At 41.9% G+C, this 23640-nt stretch overlaps 1 protein-coding gene across 1 annotated transcript in view; it reads left to right on the top strand.

Moving 5' to 3' along the window:
* FTCDNL1 (formiminotransferase cyclodeaminase N-terminal like) overlaps positions 1-22451 on the top strand; it is a 41825-nt gene extending 19374 nt beyond the window's left edge. The window contains 6 exon segments of the mRNA XM_074967305.1: positions 4339-4399; positions 5219-5244; positions 6042-6194; positions 7527-7687; positions 7689-7740; positions 22372-22451. Of these exon segments, the coding sequence (XP_074823406.1) occupies positions 4339-4399; positions 5219-5244; positions 6042-6194; positions 7527-7687; positions 7689-7740; positions 22372-22451 (533 nt within the window).
* Positions 22452-23640: the final 1189 nt, after the last annotated feature.

Here is a 23640-nt window from a genome sequence, read left to right as displayed (position 1 = left end):
GGGATTCTGTACTTGTGCAAGTTTCTTCATGAGATTGATATTATTGTCTATATGTCTCTTTGAAGGTTGTGGTAAACTGTATCTAAACTGCTTAATGGCAATTAGCACTGGGTAATTTATCCAGGATCTTTAGGAGAAGGAAAGTTAAGCCTATTGTTTTCTCAGGCCAAAAGGCCGCTGGAAATGTATAAAACTCCTGGGACACGATCCTTCTTCATCTCAGATCTGCTTTGGGTTTCAGGAAGGGGAAACCCTGAGCCATAAGGATTGAGATCCCGAGTCACTGATTGGAGTCGCCCTGAATATGGACATTGGACTATAACCTCTGGACTATTTCTAAAAAGGCGTTTAGCAACTACAAACTTGTCTCTGCTATGTATCTGAACCTCAAGGAATTGAATTCAAGTCTGTATGGATATTGATTTTTCAACCAACTCTTTTTTTCTTTTTTAATTTTTAGTTTAGTTAACAAGAATTGACTTAAGCGTGTATTTTGGGTAAGATCTAAGTTATAATTGGACCTGGGTGTGTGGCTGATCCTTTGGGATTGAAAGAACCTTTTCCTTTATATGATAAGATTTTCAGTAATCATCATCATATCTGACATGTGTCTGGATGGAGGTCTGAGGCCGTGTACTTTAAGGGAACTGCATTATTTGGACTTCTGAGTAACCAGTGAGGTAATATAGAAGCTGTTTTGTGCTGGCTTGGTAAATCTAAGTATTGGAATATCCACCAGCTTTTGGGCTGGTCTTCCCCATTCTGTTTGCAGTTCACCCTAATTGAGTGACCTCAGCTGGCTCCCACGGGCAGCATCGTCACACAGGCCTCCACACCTAACTCCATTCCTTAACCTCCTACCAGGGCCCAGTCTGGGTCCCCAGACACCACAGGCCTGGGGACCCTGCCAGAGGTGGTGGAACCAGACCAGAGTCAATGACGGTGGTTGTATATCCAGTTCCTGGGACCCAGCCAGAACAAGTCCAAGGATTGCAACGGGTGGAGCAGCCAGCTCCTGAGCCTGTGCTTACAACCCCACCAGAGTCAGGGGAGCCAGCTCCAAGGGGTGCCACGGAGCCTGCACCTGCAGCAGTAGCTAAACCGGTGCAAGAGGCTCAACCAGAGCCTGAAATACCACCTATTTCACCAGCGGAGAGTGGTTCACAGTCAATGGAGGCACCCCATCACCTGCATCACTTCCAGTGGGACCAAGTCCACAACCCAACGAGGAGCTAATATCTCCAGCATCAAGGGAGCAGTTCCAGGCAGAGCAGGAAGTGGATGAGAGCCTCAAGGGCGCTTGGACGGCAGCCCGGAGCAACACACCACCTCTCGGCTCTTCTAATAGGTCCAGGTTTGTTGTAGAAGGAGGACTCTTACACAAGGAGACCCTTTCTGGGGGGCACAAGGAGGACTGGCATCCTCCAATACAGTTGGTAGTTCCAACTAAGTATAGGGAAAAGCTCTTGAGCTTAGCCCACGATCACCCTAGTGGCCACGCTGGGGTGAACAGGACCAAAGACCATTTGGGGAAGTCATTCCACTGGGAGGGAATTCGGCAAGGATATTTCTACCTATGTCTGATATCATGAGGTGTGCCAGAGGGTGGGAAAGCCCAAGACCAGGTCAAGCCTCTTCAGCCATCCCCATAATTGAGGTTGCATTTCAGCGAGTAGCTGTGGATATTCTGGGTCCTTTCTCTAACAAGACACTCAGAGGAAAGCTGTACATACTGACTTTCATGGCCACAAGGCCAGGGCTGGAGCCTGAGCCATCTATGTTGTGCTGGCTGTCTACAGAGAGGTGAATTTCACCTTTTGAGAAGAAATGTACCCATAGTTGGAGGAGTGTGTGCCATTGAGAGGGTAAACTTTAGTACAGTCAAAGAACTTTCTCTGGAGTCAGCTGCATTGCATTGCCTCCTAGCATCTTTGCTAATCAGATGCTTTTGTTGGGAACATGAACAAACAATCTAGAATAAGAGAAATGTTGTTTCATTTTCTTGGTCTGAGAAAATACATATGATATATATTTACATCTGTGTTAATCAAACCATTTATAGTAAAGCAGTTTGGTTATTACTTAACCAGTGTTTTGATGTCTGGTTATAGACAGCATTAGCCCCACAGCCAAGTAACCAATGTGTGTATTCTTAATGATTACTTGTTTATATAGCAGCCAGAACACAGCATAGCACTTTTCAAAGACTTTAAAAAAAAAATATGCTCCCTGTCCCAAAGAATTTACCATCTACATATAGGCATATTAATCATGCCACTCCATTGCACTGCTTTTTAACCTCTTTTTTTGTTCTTTCAAACTGTTTTCTGATCTCTATGCATTTAAATAGTAGCTTGCATTTTGGAAGAAGATTGGAGTATCTGTGAAAACACCTGTTAAATGCTGAAGAAAACTCCTTAGGAGTTGATATGCAGCTGTAGGGTTTTTGCTGTTAACGCAGAGAAAATGCCAGTTCTGGCTCATCATTTTCAGAAACAGCAACACTTAAAGTTACCTGGCTCTGTGATTTAAGTGAGTGTACAAAGAAATATGCGGCTGATGGATGGCTAGGTCTTGACTCATAGTTTTATTAGCTTATTAGTGGCAACAGTTCAAATGGAATTATAGCTATTATACTCTGTTACAAATATCAAACAATTTGCTTCTGCTGAAATTCATGCTGACAGCTCCGTTTGCCAGCCATCTTCCCCACCCTCCCGCCCCATGGACATTCAGGAAAGAATGTTTTATTCTTTCAGCAATTTACTCAGTTGAATAGGATGAAAATGAGACTAAAAGCTTTTAAGATGTGAAAAATAAATTCATGATTTTTTCCAATCAGGAGCGATGTTGAAAAACTACTAAAATAGCAGGGTCTGTGATCTCATTTCTGGTTTTCTTTCACCGCAGGAAAAATAGGCGTGAGATTATACGGCATTTACAGTGTTTAATTGTTAAGAAAAGAGATTTTTTTCAATTAAACAAGAAAAACTTGTGTGAAATAGCTTCAAGGTGACTGATGTAAATCAACATAATTCAGGAAATTCAATTAAAGCTGTTCTAAAGGACTCCCATTGATTTCATTGGGCTTTGGATCAGGCCCTTTAGGCTAGAATTCTAGGCGGCTGCTTAGCCCATAACCACTTTGGTATTCTATGGTTTGTCTGGCAGTGGTAATGTGGATATGACTCATAAAATACTTGCATCTGTTTCTCTAGCCCTCTGATTCTGGCCTTGTGTATGAATGTTATAATTTATTCACCACAGGGCCAGATTCTGCCTTCTCATGCACATCTGCAGCTACCATTAGCTTTGAGAGCTGCAACCACAAAGATGAGGTCAGAATTTGGCCTCCTATCATGTCTTTGCACCATGGTTTTCTGTAATTTATACCAGGGTCCTCTCTGCTGTAGCCTTTCATTCTCAAAAGTGTGTTGGGACATAGTTGGTATGAAGATGCTACACAAAATAAGGTCCTAATCCTGCAAACAGTTATCTAGCGCAGCATGTTAGTGGCCTCAGTGGGACTCTGACTGTGTTAGTGCTGTTTGTAAGGTGGGGGGCTAAAGTAGTATTGGATTCAAATGGAGTACAGCTATAGAGTATGGTCCTGATCCTGCAGAGTGCTTTCTGTGGGACACTGATCCCACAATTCCCACTAGTGTCCCCCAGCATTTGATGTCAGTCAGGAGGAGGCATTGAGGGACTCGCAGAATTAGGCCCAGGAAGCTCACTCCTGCACCCTTAGTCATACAAGCAGTCCTGTTTGAAGTCAATGGACTATGTGTGTGAGGAACAACCTCTTTGGTATATATGATATATATTTACAGGCTCTTTGGTAGCAGATTGGAACTCCTGAAGGTTTCGATACACATCATGAATACTCTAAATAAAGAGACATAATAATTTAGGCCCCTATTCATCAAAGTATGTTTAAATCTGTCCCTCTTTAGCAAAGCACTTAGACCTAGATGCAAAGACAATGGGATGTCTAAATACCTTTTAGCGTAGCAGCCGTCTTAGTCTGTATCTGTAAAAAAGAAAAGGAGTACTTGTGGCACCTTAGAGACAAATAAATTTATTAGAGCATAAGCTTTCATGAGCTACAGCTCACTTCATTGGATGCATACGGTGGAAAATATAGTGGGGAGATTTTATATACACAGAGAACATGAAACAATGGGTGTTACCATACACACTGTAACAAGTTTTGAGGAGCTGGGTGCTAAAAACTTAAGTGATTGGTGAATCAGGGTCTTAAACATCTGCCATTTGATGTGTATGAAAAGTCTGAAATCTCTTGTTTTTTTTTCCTCCCACAGGACAAACATTCTCAAGCCACAGTACTCAATATATTTTTTGATTATGATTACCACAGATCAGTCATAACATATCAATGGTAGCTGCTATGATTAGGTAAGAGGATCTGTTATGATGTTTAAATATTTTTACACTTCAAAAATCCTCTTGCTTTCTGTTAACTTTCAGATAACAGCTTTGACTGACTGGGGAAAGGCAGGGCTCATCTCTGGTTTCCTGCCCTTTGTAACTACCTGGAGGCTTCCTGGATAAGTTGGGAGTTGGAATTGTTCGAGCTGAACATTCTGTGAGTAGCAAGCCTCAAACACACCATTTTTAAAATGGGAAATACCTAGTGATGGTATAACTAAAAGTGGCATAAGTTTCTAAAGTTACTTGAGACTGATGCTTTCTTAAAGCTATATAATGCAATTTCTTTTAAAACAGAATTCCCTAGTCGTTTCCTTGTTAGCATGATCAGACTTATTTATTTAGCAATTTGGTAAAGTTCACAGTGATATTTTACACTAATCTTTACACCATCACCAGGCAGAATTTCCTTTTGTTTCAAAAAAGGATGTGTTTTTGTGCTTGTTACTTTTATTTTAATTACTCATACATCACAACAAGCTTAACTCTGACCCCAATGAATACCGTTCTTCCATTAGTAATCTTAGAATGTAAACACAGCATAGTGCCCTTCTGAAAAAGAAACATAGAATAATATATGTTCTCATTAATGTCCCATGTTGATCAATTTCTAATGCTAGTTCACATATGTTTACTGTAAATTATATTATACACTTTTTTAATGAAACCACATATACAATATCATTCTAAAAGAAATTAGCAATTGTAAATACTTTTTTTCCAAAAATGTGTTGTACAAATACATCAATTGATAATTCCCATTTAACAGTTTCCTTAACAAGAAAATGCTTCTGGGTTTTTATTTTGCATAGATAAGATTATTTTGAGGAGAATACATTTCTTTGCCCACATAATATACACATTCTGGCCAATATTAGATTTATCCTCTTACCTATAAATTTCCTCCATTAAGTGCTATGTTTTTTTAATAAATGATGATGTGATAAGGACATTGTCACACAGTACCCTTAATGTGTTTTTTAATTTGTTTTTAAACATGATGGAGAAATAAAATAAGACTCCCTTTTCCCCCTTAAAAAGGTGCTATCCAGATATTTGACATGTAAGTGAAAACAGTGTATTGAGTAGAAAACGGAATGAGAATATCAAGAGCCAGCAAATATTACACATTTTTAGCATTCAGTACTTCAGTAAAATAAACTGTTACCGAGTTTGGTCTGAAATCAGACAGCAGGATACAAAATTAATTGCCTTGTGATGAGATTTTTATTTCCTTTCAAATGTTCTTTAGTCCATTTCTGTGTTTAATGCACAGCTTTCTTGGGGTAGGCACACTTCTAAGTTACAGGACCTTGAAATTTTGTCAACACATCTCTTCTAAGATCAGCGGGGGGGAAATGGTGCTATTAATGTGTAAAGTGAATTAGAAAGAGATTATCTGCACCGCTTTAGTCCTGGAGCAAGAAGCTGTGTAATTTTAACTTTCCTGTCTCTCTTGTTTGGTTTCAAATTAGTTGTGTTTTCAAATAGAATCCCTTCCTGTGACTCGGAACAGAAGTGTCCTTCTGACTAACCCTCAGTGCTTTATTCAGGTTTGACTGATCCCTAATTGTCTATTTTGCATTTGTTAGGCAACTATGTCATTGCTGCCTGCACTGAGGCTTTACAGCCAATTGATATGGCTATCCAGGAAGGAATCCATCCTTGCCTTGGAGCAGTGGACCTAGTTCCTATCTATCCTCTTTTGAATGTAGGCTTGGAGGAATGTGGAAAAGTGGCTCAAAGTAAGTGGAAGCTGTTGGGATTGATGAAGAGCAAGGATGATATTATTCCTTAAATTCTGTCTCTGGCCTCATCTAGAGTAGGGTTTAAAGGTACATGTTTCAATTTCCCCTAGGCTTTAACATGACCAGTTTACACCACTTTAAATTCTAGCATGTGCATTAAGCATATGCTTAAGTGCTTTCCTGAACAGGGACCTGAACCAAAATGGGGTTAGATAAATTTGGCTTTCACAGCCATGCAACTCCATGCTGGGTGTCAAAGCCATGGCCTCTTGTGGTCAGCAATGCTTCCCATGACAGTCTTTGCATTAGACAGAGTAGCTTGCTTGCAAAGCACTTTTGGGACTCTTTAGGGTGAAAATATTCTGTTCCATTCAGGTTCTTGTACTGTCCCTCATCACTTTAATATCTGAGCTCCTTTCTGAAATACACCGAACAATATTATTTGCATTCATCACATGTGATTTGTCATGTGACGTTATGCTGATGACTTGACAGTGGTCCTTCTCCTGCAGCAGTTTCAGTCCCTGAAGGCCTGGGGATCAAGGTGTTTCAATTGAGACTCAAACTCTTCCTTTGTGTGTCACGGCTAGAGTGGACGCTTCAGATAGAGCTGGGTTTCTGACCTGAAAGAAACAAAGCTGAGGGGAATGTCAAGTGACTTTGCAGACACAAGATACACATTTGTTTAAGTAGAGCATATACAATCAATGTAAGTGGATTCCAAACTGCAGACTTTATGCACTTTTTTTATTACTCTAAAATCCCAGTGAAAAATCCAAATGTAACCACTGTGTTGTCTGTTATACATCTATAGGAAAGCTTTTGTGATAACAATATAAGCATTATTTAAACTACTGTACAAACAAGCCTTTCATTTTGCTTTAGGCTATCCTTAACAGTCACTGAATGCATAATCTAAATATCCAAAGTTAAAACAGAACCACCATAAAAGCAATAATTTGAAGTGAAAGCAAATAATCCTGAGTAGATGCCTTCAGACCACTTGGACAAAAAATAAACAGTGTGCATGGCCCCTTCAGGGCACTGTGAACTGGGGACCTTTAATCCTGGTGTAGGAAGTCTCTGTGAGGTTAGAGATTCTAATCTTTTTGCTACCATTGCTGCTTATGGTCTTGTAGACTATGGAAATATAGTACGGGATCAGAGTGGCACTGGAATGGTGGGTCATCATAGTGGCATTTAGTATGGATAGGATGTGGACTCTAATCCTTCCATTGTCATGTTGGTGGTTTTTACTACATTGGCCTCATTCAATTAAATCAAATCTAATAGTTTTGCTGTAATGTTAAGCATTGGTGTTGTCTGTAGAATTTTTTTTTTTTAAAAAGCACATCACTGAGATTTTGACCCTTCGTGTCCCAGGATGCAGTATGTTTCTTTTTGGGCAAGCTGATCAACCTGAGAAACGAAGTCTGGTTCAGAGAAGAAAACAGCTAGGTTGGTTTTAAAGGGAGAAATTTCAAGTCAATGGAAGTTAAACCTGATAGAGGAGCTGTGCCTTCCCAAAGATACGGTCTAACAGGTAGGAGCTGCACTGCTTAATACTTGGCTTAAAATATAGAATCTGCTGTGGTTAAAAATGCTCACTGTGGGACAGGTCTGAAGCCCATTGCAGTAAGTGGAATGACTCTCACTTACTTCAATGGGCTTTGGATTAGGCCCTGTAAAAGGGCCAAATCCTGAAGCTTTTTACTCAGTCCATACTCAGGAGAAACTTCCATTTGACCTCTGTACCTGAGTAAGTACCTCAGGATTTGCCTTATAATATTTATTGAGAAAATATTCGCAGCCGATTTAGACATGTAGGGAAAAATCTTCATAATTTTATGAGAACCCCAATGAAGGAATTGGTTTTAAAAAAAACTGATTGTCATAAGCATGAGAAGAAGCTTTTATTTCAAAGCTGTTGAACAGTTTTGTGGCACTCTTAAAATGGAGCAGAACCCTCTATCTCTTGTATGTTTAGGAGACCAGCATCACTTTCCATCTTTACTAGTAAATTCACTTGGAACTGAGAGATGAAGATGACTGGTATTTATCACTGCTTTCTCAGCCAGCAGCTCTCTGAGAAGAAATCTGAGAGAGACTTCCCAAAGCATTTGAATTCCTCTTCCCTGCTACTTTTCCTGATGGTCATTTAGAAATATGCAGATAACTTTGGCTAAATCATCATTAATTTTTTTAAATTTTATATGGAAGTTTGCCCATTGATCATTCTGCCACTAACCCTTTAAGGAGACACATCGGAGTAGTCAGCTATATTGTTACTTAGAAGCAATACAAACAGTCAGTATTACAAGGCAGAAATGATTTAAAAGTCAAACATAAGGGCTGTATTTTTCATACTAAAATGTATCTGTATGCAAGCTCTTGTATGTATCAGATTTAATTTACTGGGTTATGTGTCCTCAGCTAAAAAGTGAGGAGGATAAGAACAACAATATTCTTCCTTCTGGGATATGAAATCTTTCATAAGAAGGGCACCTAGGAAACTGAATTTTGTGCCTGTGTATAGGATGTTGGTGATTTGTGTTGGGGTTTAGAAAGGAACCTAAAGGAGTTAGGTGCTCAAGTCCCATTGAAAATCCCGCCCTAGGTCTGTGCCTACAAAATACTTATATTTGTATTATGATTATTTGTAAAGCACTAGTGCTTGGTATATTCAGGGAAATTGCTGAATTTCCCCATTGATGCCATGATTCAGCAAGGTACTGAAGTATGTTCCTAAGTTTAAGCAGGTGAGTAGTCCCATTGAAGTCAATAGGGCTCCTCACACACATAAAAGTTCTTATGTACCTTGCTGAATCAGGCCCTAAGATTCTGATCCTGTAAGCACTTGTGCTTTCTTCTTTTTATAGAGTCATAGAGTTTAAGGCCAGAAGGGACACCAGCTCATCTAGTCTGACCTCCTGTATATCAGTCTGCAAACACCACCCAGCACCCACACAACTAAACCTAACAACTGAAATGAGATCAAAGTTTTATTGCCCATGGGAGATTAGACTATTATGTGCTACAGGCAGAGAATGGGAGGGAGCAAGGTGCACCAGTGTCCAACGCCTCTGCAGTGGCAGGGAAATGATTAAGTTAGAGAGACCCAGATAATTTTGGCAAGTGACCTGCACCCAATGGCTTCAGAGGAAGGCAAAAAACCCCTAAGGTGACTGCTAGTCTGACCTGGGGGAAAATTCCTTTCCAACCCCACACAGGGTGATGAGTTAGACCCTGAACATGTGAGCAAGAACCAGCCCGCCAAGCACCTGAGAGAGAATGCTTGGTGACAACACCTCAGAGCCCTGGCTCACCCCGTCCAGTGTCCCATTTCCAGCTGTGTGGCCTTCAGAGGAAGGAGTTTAAAACCCCCCCAAACATATCCAGACTTACTGGGGGGGGGGAGGTAATCCCTTCCTGATCCCTGTAGGTGTCTGGCCGAAACCCTGAAGCATGAAGGTGAGTAATCCCATTGAGACTGTTCACGTGTGTAAAGTTGAATATATGCATAAGTGTTTGTAGGATTGGGGGCCAAGTTGGGGCTTGTATAGGTAGTAATAACAGTGGGGAGCTGGGTGGGGAGTGTTGACAATGCTCTTTTTCTAACTTGAATCGCTGCTGTGAATGTCACTTGTGTGTTCCCCCATTAAACCCCACTATATTTTTTCCTCCACAATCTAAATGATTAAAATATAAAATCAGTGACATCTGTCCAGCTCCTACAGTGAAAAGTACAATAACACATTAGTTCACATCCCCACAATGTAGGGCAAAAGCTAGTAAAGAAGCAGGTTTCAGTTTCAAGTTTCCAAGATTTTTACAAACAAAAGTAGATGGTACGTGATGACTTTAGAAATAATTGGCAATGCCCCTACTTTTGTGAATGTTTTGTTTATTATAACAATCCCTAGCTCTTATATAGAGCTTTTAATGAATAGCTCTCAAAGTGCTTTACAGAGGAGGTCTGCATCGTTATTCCCATTTTATAGATGGGGAAACTGATGTACAGGTCGGTGAAGTGACTTGCCAAAGCTCAGATGAAGATCTATTAATAATGACTTTCAGGTCTATAAATAAGCACCATATTAAAAAATAACCACCAAACCCTTTTAACATTTATGCAGTCATTTAAACACTGAAGCCTGGTATGTTGACAGTAAATTGTGTGTGCTTTTTAAAATGGATCACAGAGTTGCTCCACCTCCGTTATAGGTCATCACTGATTATATTGGGCATCAGGGAGTGCTGCATCTGACCAGCCTCCAGGTGGTGGCCTCACCCCTATGAGTTACACATGATCCATGTTGATTAAATGGATAGACTCATCACCCTATTCATCCTGAACTCTGACAGTAAATTCCCAGTTGTGGAGAATTGTTGCAAAAGAAGCCTTTCATTGTTGCTGCTTTTAGCTGAATCTCGATAAAGAATTCAAGCGGCAAGTTGGGAGAGCACTCCCAAACTCCTGTAGAGCTTGATCCTGCTCTGGCTGAAATCAGTGGGAAAAAATATAGAAATGTATAAGCATGGTCAGACTTTCTGTCTTGTTTCAAGAGCTCAGAACCCAGCACTGCAATGAACTGAGATGGAAGGGCATCACGGGCATTGCTGTGCACGTGACCATGCCACCTATCCTATATTGCTTCTGAAATTCCATCCCTAGAATTGCCACAATATATAACTTCTGTGATTTATCTAGGGCAGTGGACATGTGTGCTTATCCTTTTGGAGTTCATCAGCCTGATAGAGATTTATCAAACTCACGCTTGTGTGATGACCTAGAAACTCTACCTGAGGAAAGCCTTTCACAATTCTTGCTTACAGAATGTATTGTAGAGCTCTGAGCACATGCATGCAGGTCAGGACTAGAGCAGGGTGAAGAATACCTGTTTGGGTTTGCTGGCAACTCTGAAAAATTTTAAAAAAGCCTAGTTTCTGGTCAAACTAAAACTTTTATTTTAAATTGGCAAATTGAAAAGTTGGGGGGGAAAATTCATGTTGGGTCAAACCAAACATGTTTTGAGAATTTTTATATTTTTTAAAAAAAATTTTAAATACAAATTTGAAGGAAATTTCAAAAGGCTTTATTTTAAAATGTCATGAACAATTCAGTGAAACCACCCCAAATTCGCAAAATCTGCCTTTCCCCCATCCCTAACAATTCCCCCTCCCCCAGCTCTAGTCAGAACAGAAGGGGCACCAGGGTTGTTCCCAGAGCTCAGAACTAGCAGGTTTGGCTTTACTTTTGCCTCCCAAGTTTTTACTTTTGAATTTGGCAGCTGAACAAATTCCAAAATCTCTGTTTCATTTGAGCTCTGCCTACATGCTGGGCTAACGCACTGTCTGGGGATGTAGGTTCTAAAGCACAGACATACTGTACATTAATTAGTCCGAGTAGACCCTGCTGGTTCACGCTAAATGTTCCCTACTGCGCTTTATCATAGTTTGAAATGCTATATGAAACAGAACTAACTAGCTAAAGCATAGTAGGGAACATTTAGCACACACCAACAGGTTCTACACGGACTAATTAACATGCAACGCATTAGTGGGCTTTTGTAATCATACCCCTGTTACAATACACATTACCCCTACGGGATAGGCAAACAGTTGGGTCCAAGTCAAGCAACATCACATGAGATGCAGGAGCATACAGCAGACCAGGTTCACCTGAAGCTGTGCTTGAAAACCAGAACTACATCCATTTCATCTACTGTGGGGCATCACACCAAAGTTTTGCTCTGCTGTGCTTCAAATCTGTCTTTGGTTCCGCTCATTTGCATGCCAGTACCTAGTGTGTTTCCAGCTCATTTTTGTTCTTTAGAGAGTTGATCACAGAACAAACTGACTAGTTTGCTTTTTAGCCAGAGGGAGAGAGGAAAGAGCTCAGTGCTGTTTTGTGGAGTTTTATTTTTGTTCAGGCTGACAGTGAAGCAGTAAGATTAATCTCCATACTAACGTCCCAATGCTGGCAGGATGCTACGCCTAAATGACTGCCAAAAACCCACACGCAGCAGGAAGATGACAGGGTGGATATTTTCCATCCACCCAAATCCTGGCTCCCCCAAAACCCTGCTGAGCAGCTGCTCCACAGGCCATCCATGATGGGAGCCAGCACAGGGATCAGGGAGTGTGGTCTGTATATCTTTGCAAACGTGCCATGGACCCTTCCTCTGTCTCATCTCTCCCTAGCCTACGGATTATTCACTTGTGATTCTAGCAAGAAATAACTCCTATTGGAATCCAGTCACTGACACGCTTTAATGTTCTAGCTCAGCTGTCTTTTGTCGAGTGGATGCCCTTCAAAAACCACTGGCGCAGTGATCGCCTGCGTGTGTGTGCACTGCAGACAAGTCAAATTTTGGTAGGTCTGGCTATGGCCATATATAATGTGAGCAAACCCTCCAAAATGTCCCTTACAATGCTGCCAAATACTTCATTCTGGAGCATGCAAAGTTGCTGTTTCACTGTGGGCTTCTCCACAGCGTCCCAGGTGTATGGTGGCCTATTGGGGATTCAGTCCATTACTTAGGGTTTAATCTAGATTTCTTGAACCAAAGTTCCCTGATGCATAAGGCCTGTGCATGAAACCAGCTGGGTGTCCCTGCCCACTTACTACCAATGTATTTAATTTGAAAAACATCCTGGGAAAATAAGGAGAACCATTACTGAGTTAGTTATCTACTCCCCTCCAGATAAAATAAAGCTCTTTGTATACTTCTGGGGGAAAAGTGTACTCTCAGCGCCTTTGACTTTATTGAGAATGACACTGTTTGGATCCTGTTTAAGAAAAGTTATGATATGTGAGTAATTTTCTGAGAGAAGAATACATGTTTTTCTTCTATGATCACTGCTTTTTTATTTTTCTAATGGACTTTTCACCATTGTTTTGTCTGAATACATTTTAATTTTTGTTGCTCCAGACATGAGCCTGCCACAAGCATCTTTAAACCAAACATTAATATCATAGTTCAGTCATTTCTGCCAGTGGCCAAACACAAATATTGCATTTGTGTATGGGGGGGAAAAATACACATCAGATCTTAATTAAGTGCATTTGTTTTCTGTGCTTAAACAATCTGGCATAAAGAGTTTACATCGCTATCAGTTAACTGTAGAGTTCTTTGTGGTATCACCAGCTGCACAGTACACGATTCAGAATTTTTAAAAAACAGCAAAATTGTCAGACATTAAGCTTTGCATATTTCCCTGATACATAAGTCGAGCAGGGAGAGAGATTTGTAATGAATAGAATTTGGCCTTGTTTGTTTGCAGATTGTTTTGGGCTGCATTTGAATCTAGGATAGGGCACTGGATTGGGCATTGGGAGAGCTGGCTTCTGATAGCCTTGACCACTGACCTCTGTGTAACCTTTGGCAGGACAATTCAATTCTCTGTGTGCCTCTTTCTTCTCCCACCATGAGTCTGTTTAGATTGACAGCGCTTTGGGTCAGGGACTATCCTGTATGTGTGTACTGCTCCTAGAACAGTGAGGCCCCCATCTCATTGGGATCTCTAAGCATGACTGTAGTACAAATAAATCATTCAAACTTTATGTGGGGGGGAAATGCAGTCCTTGGATTGCTCATGAATTGTTGAAAGCAACCATTAATGTGATTCTTCAGGCTGTGACAGCTCACCTTAGTCACATGGCAATGTTTCTGTTTCCTTTTTGAATGACAGATACATATATAAAGTGGACTGAACCTTTGCGTAAATAAATATTAACATAAATATTTGAGATTTTTGCTTCTTGCAAACAAAAAATCACTCCTAGAGATTGAGGTAAACAAGAAAGATCCCGAATGCCATCAGTGGTTTGAGCATTGGCCTGCTAAACCCAGGGTTGTGAGTTCAATCCTTGAGGGGGCCATTTAGGGATCTGGGGCAAAAATTGGGGATTGGTCCTGCTTTGAGCAGGGGGTTGAACTAGATGACCTCCTGAGGTCTCTTCCAACCCTGATATTCTATGAAAGTGAATTCCATTACCTTTAGAGGAGTTAGGCCAGATGCACTTTAGTGCAACTGAGGCTGATCTACACCTAAAAATTGTATCGATCGTCACTTAGGACGATGAGAATTTTGCATCCTGTATGATGTAGTTAGGTCAATGTAATCTCCACCCTGGACAAAGCTAGGTCACCAGAAGAATTCTTCCGGTGACCTAGCTACCGCCTTTCAGAGAGGTGGGTTACCTACATCGATGGAAAAACCCCTTCAGTGTAGATGCTTCCTATATCGACAGTAGTGGCACAGCTGCAATGCTGTAGAGCAGAATTAGGCCTACTGTGGGCTAAATGCCTCAGGGAATTGGCATTGGCTAAATGCCTCAGGGTTGCTCAGGGAACAGTTGGGGGGAAAAATTCTGGATAATCCAAGCACCAGAACAAGCACTATAAATCAACTAAACATAGTCAGGATCTACACATGTGCCATTCAGACATATAGTGCCTGGTCATTCGGACATGTAAAGTAAATGCCAAAGATGGATGTTGCATGATATTTGAAAATTGTAGTAAATGTGAAGTAGAACAAAATAAAATTCTAGTCTGCTGCAAAAGTTGAAAAGAAGGGAGTGGAACAGAGGTGTCAGCAGATGAATGCAAACTTATTCATCATGTTAAAAGCCATTTTTAGGGTATTTACAACTTTTGCTTTAAATTAGCATGCTATTTTTAATTTGTCGAATTGGTGCTTCATTATTTTGTAATCTACTTAACCAGCAAAATGCATCTGAATGATCTTGTTTGTAGTGAAGTCTTACATTTTTGTTTTGTTTTTTTACGCTCAATTTTAGCAAGGTTGCTTGAGGCACAAGGGGCTTAAATGGGAGGCATGGTCATCAGGGGTTCCCAGGTCCTACACAGTATCTAAAATCACATGTTGTGTGACACACAAATTGCCCTTATCCAAAGTCACACACAGTGACTCTTGATCTGATCTGAGAATAGGCGCAAGTAGGATCTTGCATTCTAGTCCTGTGCTGTAATATACACTGAAGTACAAGTGTGCGTATGGTGGGATGATAGGGAAAATTAAAATGTTAGGTTCACCTGATAGTCATCTTATTTTTCCCATGGATGGTGCTTTGCTCTCATTATCAGGTGGGATACAAGTTTGGAGACAACCTGAAGATTCTTAGTCCCTGCTGGTCCAGGGAACATCAGGAAGAAGATGCTCTCCTATTGCTTGGGGCAAGGAAAGATGTATATATGGGTTAGTTTCCATATCCCTTAGCAGATATCTGATTGTGCCCTGGTCTACACTATGAGTTTAGGTCAAATATAGCAGTGTTAGATCGATTTTTAACCCTGCACCCGTCCACACAACAAAGCCATTTTTGTCAACTTAATGGGCTCTTAAAATTGATTTCTGTACTCCTCACCAAAGGGGGGATTAGTGCTGAAATTGACATCGCCAGGTCGTTTGGGTTAGTATGGACGCAATTCGACAGTATTGGCCTCTGGGAGCTATCCCAGAGTGCACCATTGTGACTGCTCTGGCCAGCACTTTCAACTCAGATGCACTAGCCAGGTACACAGGAAAAGCACCGCAAACTTTTGAATTTCGTTTCCTGTTTGGCCAGCATGGCAAGCTCATCAGCAGAGATGACCATGCAGTCCCAGAATAGCAAAAGAGCTCCAGCATGGACCGAACGGGAGGTACTGGATCTGATCGCTGTATGGGGAGACGAATCCATGCTATCAGAACTCCTTTCCAAAAGACAAAATGCCAAAATATTTGAGAAAAATCTCCAAGGGCATGAAGGACAAAGGCTATCACAGTGACCTGCAGCAGTGCCACATGAAACTTAAGGAGCTGAGGCAAGGCTACCAAAAAACCAAAGTCAAACACCCAGTCGGGGTCAGAGCCCCAGACATGCTGCCTCTATGATGAGCTGCATACCATTCTAGGGGGTGCCCCTACCTCTGCCCCACCCCTGTACGTGGACTCCTGCAAGGGACTCTCACGCAAGAGGGATAAGGAGTTTGGGGATACGGAAGATGATAGGGCACACCAGGCAAGCGGTGAAACCGTTCTCACCGACAGCCAGGAACTGTTTATCACCCTTGAGACAGTACCCTCCCAACCCAGGCTCCCAGACCTTTAAGGCAGAGAAGGCACCTCTGGTAAGTGTATCTTTTGTAAATATAATACACAGTTTAAAAACAAGTGTGTTTAACGATTGATTTGCCCTGAAGACTTGGGATGCATTCGTAGCCAGTATAGCTACTGGAAAAATCTGTTAATGTGTCTGGGATGGAGCAGAAATCCTCCAGGGACATAGCAATGAAGCTGTCCTGGAGGTACTCCCAAAGCCTTTGCAAAAGGTTTCTGGGGAGGGCAGCCTTACTGCATCCTCCATCGTAGGACACTTTACCACAGCAGGCCAGTAGCACCTAGTCTGGAATCATTGCATAAGAGCATGGCAGCATGTGGTCTCGGTGTTTGCTAGCATTCAAGCAACATCCATTCTTAATCTCTCTGTGTTATCCTCAGAGTGATATCATTCATGGTCACCTGGTTGAAATAGGGGAATTTTATTAAGGGAACATTCAGAGGTGGCCATTCCTGTTGGGCTGTTTACCTGTGGCTGAAAAGAAATCCTCCCTGCAGTTAGCCATGTGGTGGGGGGAGGGGTGAAGCAATCATCCCAGAGAATTGGGTGTGGGGGTTTAGTTGGGTTTGTGCTGCATGTTAACCTGAAAACATCAGCCCTTCTTTTAAATGGCCAATGGGTCTTTTTCAATTTTGCACTCCCTCTTTTTCCTCCCGCAGCTGCAAATGTTTCAATGCTGCGACTAGCATCTCGCATCTCTGTCCCAGAGGCTAGCGCAGATAAGAAGGTGAAAAAAATGCACTCGTGATGAAATGTTCTCTGAGCTCATGCAGTCCTCCCGCACTGAAAGAGCCCAGCAGAATGCTTGTAGGCAGACAACGGCAGAGTCCAGGAAAGCACAAAATGGACCCGAGGAAAGGTGGCAGCAGCATGATGAGAGGAGGCAGGATACAATGCTGAGGCTACTGGAGGATCAAACTGATATGCTCCAGCGTATGGCTGAGGTGCAGGAAAGGCACAGACTGCCACTGCAGTCCCTGTGTAACCAACTGCCCTCCTCCCCAAGTCCATAGCCTCCTCACCTAGATGCCCAAGAACGTGGGGCAGGGGAGGAGCTCCAGGCACCCAACCTCTCCAACCCAGAGGACTGCCCAAGCAACAGAAGGCTGGCATTCAATAAGTTTTTTGAAGTGCAGTGTGGCCTTGTCCTTCCCTCCTCCCCGACCCCTCCCAGGCTACCGTGGCAGTTATCCCCCTATTTGTGTGATGAATTAATAAAGAATGCATGAATTTGAAACAATGATTTTATTGCCTCTGCAAGTGGTGACTGAGTCAGGGAGGGGAGTGTGGTTGGCTTACAGGGAAGTAGAGTGAACCAAGGGGATGGGTTTTCATCAAGGAGAAACGAACCGAACTGTCACACTGTAGCCTGGTCACCCATGTGTAATGATGCTGGTTCTGGTGGGATGCAACTGAGAGTGCCAATTCAGGACAAATTGCTTAAAGCAGGGCAGTTACAGCCCAAGGCTGGGGTTTTTCCACCTCTAAGGCAAACCAAAGCAGCAAGACAGAACACTTTGGTTTTACCCCACTGACTAACCCCAAGTCACACAAGCAATTCTCTTAGACACTCCAGTTTCCCAGTATCCCCACCAGTGCCACTCGTTATGGAGACAGATGGTTATGAAAACCAATAAAAGAAAAAAGGTTCTCACGATCCCAAAGGACCAAGCCCCAGACCCAGGTCAATATACAAGTTAGGTCTTACCCACAAATCACGCTGTTGCCAATCCTTTAGAATCTAAAGGTTTATTCATAAAAGGAAGAAGATATAGATGAGTTAGAATTGGTTAAATGGAATCAATTACATACAGTAATGGCAAAGTTCTTGGTTCAGGCTTGCAGCAGTGATAGAATAAACTGCAGGTTCAAATCAAGTCTCTGTTGAACATCCACAAGCTGGGATGGGTCTTTCAGTCCTTGGTTCAAAGCTTCAGTGTAGCCAAGTTCCTCCAGAGGTATGAAGCAGGATTGAACACAAGATGGAGGAGCTGCAGCAGCTTTTTATATTCTCTTGCCATGTGGTCTTTCTTTGTTTTAAAGACAAGCTGTCCCTTACATGGCACGGAAAAACCTCAGAGTTCTGTCCATAGGCATGTCCCTGCATACCTTGCTGAGTACAAGATGTGTCTGCCTTCTCTCAATCGGTCAATTGTATAGCTGATGGCCCTTAATGGGCCATCAAGCAGGCTAGGCAGAGCTGAGACCAACTTGTCTCAGTTTCACCCAAAAGCATAGCATAAGTTTGAAATACAGACAGTACAGAGCCAATATTCATAACTTCAACTACAAGAATGATACACACATATAGACAGCATAATCATAACCAGCAAACCATAACCTTGTCTGAGACACCTTATTTGACCCCCTTTATACAAGATTTGGTGCCACTACAGGACCTTGGTTGCAACCATGTTCTATATGGTCCCAGTTCAAGTCAATAACGTGACACCAAAAGTGAAAGTAAGTGGATGTGGCTGCCTTTCTCATAAATGACCCTTTCCATGTCCAGCTTGTTTTGCTTTGAACATTCCTTATTGAGCAAAGAACATGTGTGGAAATATCTGGATGTTTCTCTCCTGTATGACTACTGCTTTGGCTTGGTCCACTGTACAGGTCACAAACCAGATGAGTAGTTAGCCCTGAAAGAGCAAATTGTCTCAACTAGTGCACTGCAGTTTAGGTGCCTTAGTCAGTAGTGCAATGGCCATGCCATGGTTCCAGAACAGAACACAGGTAGTGAGAGCTTCCACAAGAAGTCTCAGCTCAGTGTTTGGGGGGAACCTCACTGAAGATTGACACTGTCCAGCAATGCCAGTTGACGTCTATTAACATGGAAAAAAAAACAGATCTTTCTGGTGCTCGAATGACTTGTCATCTCACTTTCATTATGATGCTCCAGCATGCTCTTGGCAGTGGAAGCCAGTGATTGAAGCAATGCTGAATGGCAGAAGACTTAAGAAAAAAGTGAATTTAAACTATGTAGGTGTTGATCCCACTCCTCTTGGCTACTCAGGTCATTCTGCATATATTGCTAGAGTAGATCAAAATTTGGCTAATAAGTACCTTTCTCTTCTGTAGTGCCTGTCGCCTGAGGATCTCAAAACACATTACAAAATAACTATCCCCACTTTACAAACAGGGAAACTTGAGGCACAGTGAAATTAAATGATTTGCCCCAGGCTACACAGCAAGTCAGTAGCAAAGTTTGGGATAAATTTCCTGATGCCCACTCTCCCTTCGCTATCCTGCCTAATTTTATCAGGTCAGTGTTCACTCTTGCTCCACCATTCATCATTGCTTAGATAGCAAACAAAGCTGAAATTCTGTAAGTCTATTGTTTCCAGCAAGCCTTTTTTTTTTGTATATAAGAGTTCCCAGAAGTCACCTACTGCAGGACAGGCCTAACAAAGAAAATAACAGAACGCCACTAGCCGTCACCTTCAGCCCCCAACTAAAACCCCTCCAACGCATTATTAAGGATCTACAACCTATCCTGAAGGATGACCCAACTCTCTCACAAATCTTGGGAGACAGGCCAGTCCTTGCCTACAGACAGCCCCCCAACCTGAAGCGAATACTCACCAACAACCACATACCACACAACAGAACCACTAACCCAGGAACCTATCCTTGCAACAAAGCCTGTTGCCAACTGTGCCCACATATCTATTCAGGGGACACCATCACAGGGCCTAATAACATCAGCCACACTATCAGAGGCTCGTTCACCTGCACATCCACCAATGTGATATATGCCATCATGTGCCAGCAATGCCCCTCTGCCATGTACATTGGTCAAACTGGACAGTCTCTACGTAAAAGAATAAATGGACACAAATCAGATGTCAAGAATTATAACATTCATAAGCCAGTCGGAGAACACTTCAATCTCTCTGGTCACGCAATCAGAGACATGAAGGTCGCTATCTTACAACAAAAAAACTTCAAATCCAGAGTCCAGCGAGAAACTGCTGAATTGGAATTCATTTGCAAATTGGATACTATTAATTTAGGCTTAAATAGAGACTGGGAGTGGCTAAGTCATTATGCAAGGTAGCCTATTTCCCCTTGTTTTTTCCTCCCCCCCCCAGACGTTCTGGTTAAACTTGGATTTATGCTGGAAGTGGCCCACCTTGATTGTCATGCACATTGTGGGGAGAAAAAAGAAAAGGAGTACTTGTGGCACCTTAGAGACTAACCAGTTTATTTGAGCATGAGCTTTCGTGAGCTACAGCTCACTTCACCGTATGCATCCGATGAAGTGAGCTGTAGCTCACGAAAGCTCATGCTCAAATAAACTGGTTAGTCTCTAAGGTGCCACAAGTACTCCTTTTCTTTTTTCTTTTTACGAATACAGACTAACACGGCTGTTACTCTGAAACCTGTCATTGTGGGGAGAGTGGTCAGTTTGGATGAGCTATTGCCAGCAGGAGAGTGAGTTTGTGTGTGTGTGTTTTGGGGGGGGGGGAAGGGTGAGAAAACCTGGATTTGTGCTGGAAATGGCCCACCTTGATTTTCATGCAGGTTGTAAGGAGAGTGGTCACTTTGGATAGGCTATTACCAGCAGGAGAGTGAGTTTGTGTGTGTGGCTTTTGGAGGAGGGTGAGGGGGTGAGAGAACCTGGATTTCTGCAGGAAATGGCCCACCTTGATTATCATACACATTGTGAAGAGAGTGGTCACTTTGGATGGGCTATTACCAGCAAGAGAGTGAGTTTGTCTGTGGGGGGGCGGAGGGTGAGAAAACCTGGATTTGTGCTGGAAATGGCCCATCTTGATGATCACTTTAGATAAGCTATTACCAGCAGGAGAGTGGGATGGGAGGAGGTATTGTTTCATGGTGTCTGTGTATATAATGTCTTCTGCAATTTCCACTGTATGCATCCGATGAAGTGAGCTGTAGCTCACGAAAGCTCATGCTCAAATAAATTGGTTAGTCTCTAAGGTGCCACAAGTACTCCTTTTCTTCTTTCCATACACATCAGTTTCCTTTGGGTTGAAGTAAGACAGAAAACACAGCTGGTACTGAATAATGTTTTGTTTTATGATGATATGCTTAGAATGCAAAAGGGGAAAGGACTTCAACGTAAATTAGGTTAAACAAAATTAAAATGTTAAAAAAAAAAAAGGCTTGATCCACAGTAATTGGTTTCTACTGTCTCGGAAGTGGAGTCAGTGGTCAACAAAGGACCAGTATAATGGAGGTCTGTAAGAAATTTATCATTCCCTCTGGCTGAGCAAAACCAGACTTTATATGTTGTTTTGTTTGGTATAAATACGCTTGTTTTACTATTTACTTTGCCGGGGGGGGGGAGCGTTACAAAGTTTTCATAGTACGCTGGCAGCATATGTGCTAAATCCCTGCTTTTGTGAGGCATTCTGGACCTAGTCTTTATGTGCTGTCACAAAACACTGTAGATGGGTAAGCTTATGTGACAACTTCAAGTCTCATTCTGATCATTAGGGCCCTGATCCTGCAAGGAGCTCTGTGCAAGTAGGCCACATACTTCCACAGAGTCCCACTGACTTCATGTGGGGGCAGGGTTCCACTTGTGCAGAGTTCCTTGCAGGGTTCTAAGGGCCTAGGCCAAATCACTGTCACTTAAATGTTGCAGGTAACAGTAGGGAAGAAAGGTTTCTTATTTAAAGTAAGTCTGTGTTTAACTTTGAACACCGAAGTGTGGGATTGCAGTAAACCTTACAGTGGCTGGGCTACGGCACATAGCAGGTGATATGGAGATGCAAGTTCAGCATCCATTGAACTCAGTGGAGTTGCACACGCTTATTTCCAAGGGTGAGGTCCTTGCCCCATTGTAGTCAATGGGAGTTTGCTTCTGACTTCAATGGGACCAGAATTTCAACTGTTAGGTGCAATTGTCTATGATGCTGATAAATTGTACTATTATTAAGAGTTTCTGTTTACTTTCCCATTTGAGTGGCTGGCTCTCTCTGACTCACTTCTTTAATGTTAATGCCACAGATCGTTTTGGTCTTGCCTTTTTCACTCTATTAATCATTTTATTATTTTTTTTACTTGCAGCCTCTATTGTGCTGGGAAAAACTCAGCCTGGCTATGGAAGCGTCCTGGGCGTTGGCATTAACTCCACGACTAAGCTTTAAACTGGTGGTCAGGGTACAGTAACATGGCAAGGCTGGGGGCAGAAGGCCCAGTCAGAATCTGGGAGAATGTACGAGAGACTCTACAGAACTAGCCACTTAAAACTCAGAAGGTTTTTGAGCATGCAGAGAGCGTGCAATCAAGTGTCTGTTACAGGACTAGGTTGTACCTCCAGGTGGGGGTTTTCTGTTTGTTAGTGTAAAACCGTTATGTCTTAGTCTGTCTCTTTGTAACCAATGTGCTCTAAAAAACCACAGCACTTGAACTGGGAAGAGGAAAACTGGCTGGTGTAAAGACTGTTCTTTGTTTCTGGTGACACAACTGATTTCCCCCCTGACCTCCCCCGTGCTGACTGAGCGCTCGGCTCCTGCATGGTACTGACCACCCTGTCCCCAATCCAGCAAAGCACTTCAGCATTTGCTTAATTTTAAGTATCTGAGCATTGATTTAAGTATTGATTGCAACCATTTGAGCTCTCTCCTGCTCAGTCATCTGGCTCACTACTTCCAGAGTACAGTTATGTTTTATTAAAAATTTCTTTTATCTTAAAAAAACCCCAAACCCTGTTACCTAATCCTACTGCAATACAGTGTCTTTTAAAGACTCCTTAATCATACTGGGGTGCTTGATTTCTTCATAATAATCAATCTCTTTTCTCTTTTGTAACTTATTTCATGAGCAAGGTTGCTTGGTATTCATAAAGGCAAGAGGTTTGTAGCTTCTTTGTGGTTGCTAAATTATAACTAAAACCCTGATTGGAAAAGTCCTATAAAGTTTTATAGAAAAGAAGTCAATACAATTCTCTAAAATTTAGTAGGATTCTAAAGAAATTACTTTTAAAAAAACTATAGTATTTACAAGACAATGATATCTTTTTTATAGGGTTATGAACTATCCTGTAAAAGTTACTAGCAGGAATGTAACACTCTCTATCAAATTCTGTAGGTTGGTTTAAAAAAAAATGCAGAAAGGATATCTTTCCTGTTAAATTCATAAGTGATGAAAAATCATTTTGGGGAAGTCCAGACAACAGTTCTGTGGCTACAACCTTAATATAAATATTTACTGTACGATATCATTGAAATATGAATCTGTCATTACAGAAGAGACTAGAATATTTAGGACTGTATCTTTCTCTCCTATAAATTGGCATGCTTCCATTAGCTTTAATGGAGTGATGATAATTTACAC

Source organism: Natator depressus, chromosome 11, assembly GCF_965152275.1.
Source record: "Natator depressus isolate rNatDep1 chromosome 11, rNatDep2.hap1, whole genome shotgun sequence".
In the NCBI taxonomy this organism is placed as follows: Eukaryota; Metazoa; Chordata; order Testudines; family Cheloniidae; genus Natator; species Natator depressus.
The sequence above is the reverse complement of the archived record's forward strand: the minus strand, read 5'-3'. Positions and strand labels throughout refer to the sequence as shown.